This window comes from Cavia porcellus, unplaced genomic scaffold, assembly GCF_034190915.1.
Source record: "Cavia porcellus strain 051 isolate PalLab524CR breed Dunkin Hartley unplaced genomic scaffold, mCavPor4.1 scaffold_23, whole genome shotgun sequence".
NCBI classification, from domain to species: Eukaryota; Metazoa; Chordata; class Mammalia; order Rodentia; family Caviidae; genus Cavia; species Cavia porcellus.
In genome coordinates this window covers 40403665-40409874 of record NW_026947506.1, presented here as the reverse complement: position 1 = coordinate 40409874, position 6210 = coordinate 40403665, and the positions used below count along the sequence as shown (strand labels likewise).

The 6210-nt window shown below is 55.4% G+C and overlaps 1 protein-coding gene across 1 annotated transcript in view; it reads right to left on the bottom strand.

Annotated features, from left to right (window-relative positions):
* Window positions 1–1033: 1033 nt before the first annotated feature.
* LOC101787314 (mucin-3A) overlaps window positions 1034–6210 on the bottom strand; it is a 43268-nt gene continuing 38091 nt past the window's right edge. Inside the window, exons 5-13 of the mRNA XM_063234237.1 lie at window positions 5048–5163; window positions 4877–4935; window positions 4216–4364; window positions 3820–3885; window positions 3312–3474; window positions 2860–3024; window positions 2671–2762; window positions 2408–2460; window positions 1034–2318 (exon numbers count right to left, since the gene is read on the bottom strand). Of these exons, the coding sequence (XP_063090307.1) occupies window positions 2277–2318; window positions 2408–2460; window positions 2671–2762; window positions 2860–3024; window positions 3312–3474; window positions 3820–3885; window positions 4216–4364; window positions 4877–4935; window positions 5048–5163 (905 nt within the window). The 3' untranslated portion in view covers window positions 1034–2276. The remainder of the gene's footprint in view (window positions 2319–2407; window positions 2461–2670; window positions 2763–2859; window positions 3025–3311; window positions 3475–3819; window positions 3886–4215; window positions 4365–4876; window positions 4936–5047; window positions 5164–6210) is intronic.

The window sequence follows — 6210 nt, the reverse complement described above, 5'->3', positions numbered from 1 at the left end:
AACACACAGTGACCACAGAAAGTCAGTCAAAGGACACTCTGTCACCTATCTCTAACTCCTTCTGTGATGACTACTCCAGCCAGAGTCATTTCAAGAAGCCAAGTCACTGGGTGGAGCAAGACACAAAGGAGGGACAGTAAACAGAGATGTCAGAGTAGATGGGGGCGGAGGACCCCAAGGAGGGGGAGTCTCAGTATCCCATGAGGAAATGATGGCAGCAGACCAGCCTGGGGGAAGAAAAGTCTTCCCTACCCCAAGAAGCCCTCTTCACTCAGCCTTCCCCATGGCCCACCTCAAGCTGGTCCCTTCCAAATTTCCAGTACTTTCCTGTTTCCAGGTGGGGCTCCCTTCACATTTGAGACTTTATGGCCTAGTCTCCACCCTGGCCAGTCAGAGATGAAGAAAGCCATGGTCATGGCCCAGAGCAAAGGTCCAAGGGACCTCTCCCAAGCCCCCGACACAGAGAACCACCAGGCAGGCTGTTCCCTACTGCCCCAGCTCTGGTCACACAGGACTGATTACCTACAACAGTGAGACCGGAGGGCCTGAGCCTGCATGGACCAGCCCTGCAGTGAGGGCCTAAGATCTATTTTTATCCCCCACCCCACCCCTACCTCCCCGCAAAGTGGTTCCAGGACCTTTGAGGGTGGCAGGGCAGGAAGAGCCTCCAAGTGGGACTCAGAGCTGGGAGTGCAGGCTGAGGGAGCCTAAGACACTGGGGTACCTGCACCTGTCTAGGGGAGGGGTGTGGGGAAGAGACAGGATTCAGGGCGGAGGATACGAGGGTAGGGGAGAAGGGGAATACAGAAATTGGGGAAGGGGCCTAAGATCTTTGGGGAACTACGCTTTATACCTCTGCGCAAAAGGGGGCCACCGCAGGCTGTGCTTTCCCTTGGATGGTACCTGGCAGCAGCATCACACCTCATAAACACTCAGGAAAGAGGACTTCCAGAACTGCTCCGGAAGTGGAAAGAACAACGAGATAAAAATGTTCAAAGCAAAGTAATCTAAGGGAGATTAATGGCAATATAACTTCTATTGTAATAATTGTTTTATTTAAATACACCGCATAGTTTTTGATCAGCCTTTGTACAACTATGACCCTAACAGCTGCCCACAGTCCCTCCCCAGGAGAAGGTGATGCATCCAGGGCCGGCCAGCCTCGCAGTCTGAAGTCCCTGTTTCTCCAGCCAGACGGAAGACACCAGGAGAAAAGGAGACGCAGAGTAGCCTGTCTCAGGCGAGTATCTGGGAGGAGCTGCACTTGCTGGCCGACTCCCTGTTCCCTACACTGATTTCCTGGCAAAGGAGGCTGAGACTTCAGGCTGAGGTCACAACAGCGAGGAGGGTGACACAGTGTAGGGGGAGTGGGAAGGGTAGGAAGGAGGTGGTGAAGATGAGGAGGAGGGGTGGGGCATGAGGGCAAAGAGGAGGAGACTCACTTCTCTTCACCCTTGGGGATCTGGGGAAATTTATCCCCCACCCCACCCCTACCTCCCCGCAAAGTGGTTCCAGGACCTTTGAGGGTGGCAGGACAGGAAGAGCCTCCAAGTGGGACTCAGAGCTGGGAGTGCAGGCTGAGGGAGCCTAAGACACCGGGGTACCTGCACCTGTCTAGGGGAGGGGTGTGGGGAAGAGACACGATTCAGGGCGGAGGATATGAGGGTAGGGGAGAAGGGGAATACAGAAATTGGGGGAGCTGTAGGGTTGGGAAGGGGACTGACTGGGAAGTCAGCTCAGAAGAGGAAAAACTTAAAGGAGAGTAAGGCCCCCAGCGAGGAGTTATATGGGTGGGGGCTCCAAACTGGCCACAGGCTCAGGATGGGAGACAAGTGACATTGGATGGTAACAGGGTACAAACAGGAATGGAGGCCTAAGACTGGGCCCCAGAGGTGAGGATGTGACAGCCTGAATCAGGCAATGTAAACACGTGAGCTGAGACAGAAGGGTGGACAGGGACAGAGAACTGGCCAGACCCAGCGGTTTTCACAGTAACCTCCAGGTATCAGGATGAGCAAGTCATACCCATTTTCAACGTGAGGAGACAGAAATGGGAGAACACTGACTCACTCAAGGTCCCACCGTGCAAGAGTCTAGATGTGACCCAGGTCCCCGAGTGGGTTTCAGCCAAGTCAGGAGAAGGAGGGGGTCAAGGGGACAGTCTGGTTTTGCCCAAGGACACTGGAGAGGCTGCAGAGGTCACGGAGGTATCTCTTGCAAGGACCTGGTGTAGATGGCTCCCTCTTGCTGTCGCAGGCAGGGTGGAGGTGTAGGGCTCACAGTGAGGACATGGCCACCTCAGGTCTCTGGATGTGCACCTGTCCCAAGTGTGGGTGAGCAGAGTGAGGAACGAGGTGCCCTGCTGGGCTTGACTGGGAGAGTGCCTCTGCTTCCCCACCCCTCTCACCTGTACACCGGGGTCAACCGTATGCAAAGCCACTTGGAAGTTTGCATCCTTGACTAGAGAAAATGAGTGAGAGAGAGAGAACCGAGAACAGTCAGGGGAGGGGACAGGAGAGACAGGATGAGCCCCCAAGAGGCAGACATGCAGGGAGAGACAATATTTACTCTCCTATATGTCAGTCCTGGGCTGAGGCACTGGCTTAGTCCTGCCCAGGCTGCAAAGTTCTCAGGGAAGCCCCTCCTGCCTTCCCAGTTAACAGTACTCACCTGTCTTGTCATCCACGAAGCCCGTGTTGCAGAAAGTCCCCACGGTGTCATCATCCCAGACCTCGAACCATTGCCTGTCCTCTGCTTTGGATCTAAGCAGAAGCATAGTGCGGTCAGGCAGGGCTGCTCACCCTGAGACCCCTGCTCTCCCCGTCACCCCTGCCGCCACCCCCTCCCTCAGAGCCTCACCCGCTGTCCTTCTTCCAGGACCGCATCACCCAGAAACTCAGCGCCCCCAACAGCAAGAGCAGGAGCAGCGCGCCGGCGCCCGCTAGTCCCCCGACCAGCGCCCTCCACTGGACGGCCACCTCACAGCGCGGACCCGAGAACCAGTACGTGTCGGTGGAGAAGCAGCTGGAGAGGTCACAGGTCTCAGAGAGCTCACAGGCGGGCAGAAGGCGGGGCTCGACCCTGAAGGGGAGGGGGCCCTCATCCAAGGAGATGGGCGGGTCCAGGGCGGGGCTTACCCAGGCTGTGGGCGGGGACTAGGCGGGGCTCACTCTAAAGAGGTGGGCGGGGCATTGGAGCTGGACCTCACTGTAGCGTTTAGCGAGGAGTGGTGAGACCACAGGACAGGCGGTGGGTGGACGGGGCCTATTGCATGGGTGGTGAGAGGGGCCTGTATGTGGGCGGGGCCTCACCGGCAAACGGGCCCACTCTTCTCCAGAAAACACTGGCCCTGGTTACAGTCGATGGCACCCTCCACATTCGGAGTGCAATTGGTGACACAGCGAAGCAGGTTCCCTTCCACATAGGGGAAGTAGAACTCCTCGTAGCCCTCGGCGACTGTTCTTTGGCAGATAGCTGGGGGGTTAGGGAAGGGGTTGCAGACAGGGACCGCATTCATTCCATGCAGGAGTGTGGTTCTAGTGACCCGAAACGCGTGGGAAGAACATTTTGGGGGGTGGTACCGTGGGGCTGACCCTGGAGTCAGATGGGAGGAGCCCCTCTGCACCTCTGCCCCCTCCCCTTATCTGCTAGTGCCCGCGTGGGAACGTCTAACAAGGGCTAGGAAGGCCAGCCCTGGGTCATGTCATTTACCTCCCCTAAAGGTTTCCTCCTCTGCCCAGGGACCTACAAAGGGCAGCTGTCCCTGGTGGGAGGGCTCCTGGCCACCTGAGGCCACTCAGCTCTTTGCCCCACCCTCACCTTTCGGGTCCAGGGCTGTCTCGATGCTGTTGTTCAGCTTGACGGAATCAGGCTTGAAACACAGAGCTGGGGGGGGGGGGGCAGACGCTGAGCTGAGCAGGTATGGGGAGGGAGGGAGAAGGAGTGCTGGTGTTCCCAGATGTGGTGGGGCCAGGAGGAAAGACTGCTGTTACCTCCCTTCTTCCCCCCTCAATAATCAGGTGTCTTCAGCCATCAGGAGAATATTCATCATACCTGCTAGGGGGTCTCTCCCCTCCACCTGGTCTGGTGAGACCTTCCCTTGTCCCACCCTGTGCCCTCTTCCCCACCTGCCCTGGGCACTGCAGAGCTGGCCTCTGGGCTCTAAGGGCACCCTGGTCAATGTTGACCTGGACTCCTCCCCGCAACCCTGCTCACTCTGGTTATCCAGACAGCTGTCTTCACTCTTGCTGGCATTCAGGAGCTCCTCCACGAGGGTGGCCTTCACATCGTTGTATTTTTCCTCCAGCTGGTTGCTGAAGGGCAGCTTCAGCAGGACTATATAGTCCACCACGATGCTGCCATTCCTGGAAGAGGCAGGGGCCTTAGAGCACAGCCAGACCTGAGGCACATGGGTCCTTGGAAGGGCACCTCCAGGACCAGCCACAAATACAGCCATGAGTTAGAATGCCACCCACATCTTTTTCAGCCTGGCAAGGCAGATTGCAGAATGCTGGACCTTCTCCTTGCATTGCATGAAGCTAGCACCAAACCAAGTTCCTCTGGGCTGCCTGCCCCACACTCCTCTCTAGTGCTGACCAGCCCAAATAGAGCTATAGCCAGCCAGAGAGAGCCCAAGTCAACAGTCCCAACACCACCTCCTTACATGTCCCAGCTTGCTGAAGAGGAGCACTGTCATCCGTTATGCAGAGAAATGGCCCCCGATAATAATCACAAAAAGCCCCCCTGAGTAATTTCTTCCACCCCTGTCTTCAAGAAATGTGATGGTTCCAGAAGTAGAAGGTGGCTTCCCCGGCCTTTCTTCACAACCCTTGCCACCCTTTAATGCTGCCACCACATCTTCCAGGTGGCCTCCTACCTCAGGGACAGGATCTCCACATCTTGGAACCCCGGCACGTTTTCGTAAATCTTCTTCACCTGAAATGCCAAGGATCCCTGAGCTCACGTCTGAGATGCGGGCCTGAGGGCACCCAAGAACCCAAGCTGAACTCCAGGAGAAGACCCTATGTTCCCTCTCTTCTCCCCTCACCTGAACCCGGAAGAGGTTGCTGAACTCTCTGTAGGCCTCGGAAGTGTTGTCTTTGAGCTCTTCAGAGAACTCCTGGTCGACAGACACCTCCATGCCCACTTCGGCCTCCACAGTATCTGTACACAGCATGCCCAGCTTTGGTCACTTCCCATCTGCCCCATCAGCCATCACCACCACCATCTCCCCTCCCCTCCACTCTCCCTCTGCCTCCTCTCCACAGGCCCTGGGGACTGGCTGAATAACAGCAGGGAGAGAAGACGGGATTCTGGGATGAGCTGCCTGGAGGTGAGGGAAAGACATCAGGATGAGGGGCTGGGGATTTAGCTCAGCGGCATAAGCGCCTGCCTTGCAAGCAGGCAGTCGTGAGTTCGATCCCTGGTACCGATAAAAATGAAAAAGACCAAAAAAAAAAAAAAAAAAAAAAAAAAAAAGACATCAGGATGCGTGGCTGTCAACCTGTAGTCCTTTACTTATCTGCCCCTGGGGTAAACAGGATAATGTCCCCCAAAATGTCTCGGCCCTAATCTCCAGAGGGAATCTGTGAATGTGTTATGTTACATGAAAATATAAAATTAGATTGCAAATAATCTGCATTAGGAGGTACATAAAATTAGACTATTAATAAGCAGACTTTAATTTAGGAAAATTCACAAATACTATCCAAGTGGGCCCAGTGTTGTCACAAGAGTCCTTAACAGGGAAAGGGGGAGGCAAAACACCTGGGAGTCAGTCAGAAGATGTGACTGAGCTGGGGATTGGGTATCTGCTAGAGGGCTTGGCTAGAATGTTCAATTCTCCAGCATCGCTTGTTCCCCAAAAGAGGAAGATATAACTATGAAGAAAAGGCATAGGAAGATCACTTCTAGAGGCCTTATCACAAGGAATGGGAGGCTCCAAAAGCCAGAAGTGTACAGAAATAGATTCTTTCCCAAAGCCTCTGAAAAGAACGAGGCCTTGGTAACACCTGGGCTTTAGTTCAGTGAGACCCACATCAGACTTGTGCTGGGTTTAGAATCGAGCTCCAAGCAGCCCAGACCAGAAGGATGCCCGGGCATCTTCTAAAGCCAGTAACCACCTGGTCCTGGAGAGGAGGGTGGAGAGGAGGCCTGGCATGGGACAGCAGAGGACATGCGACAGAAGCCAGGGATAGAGGGACTGGAAGA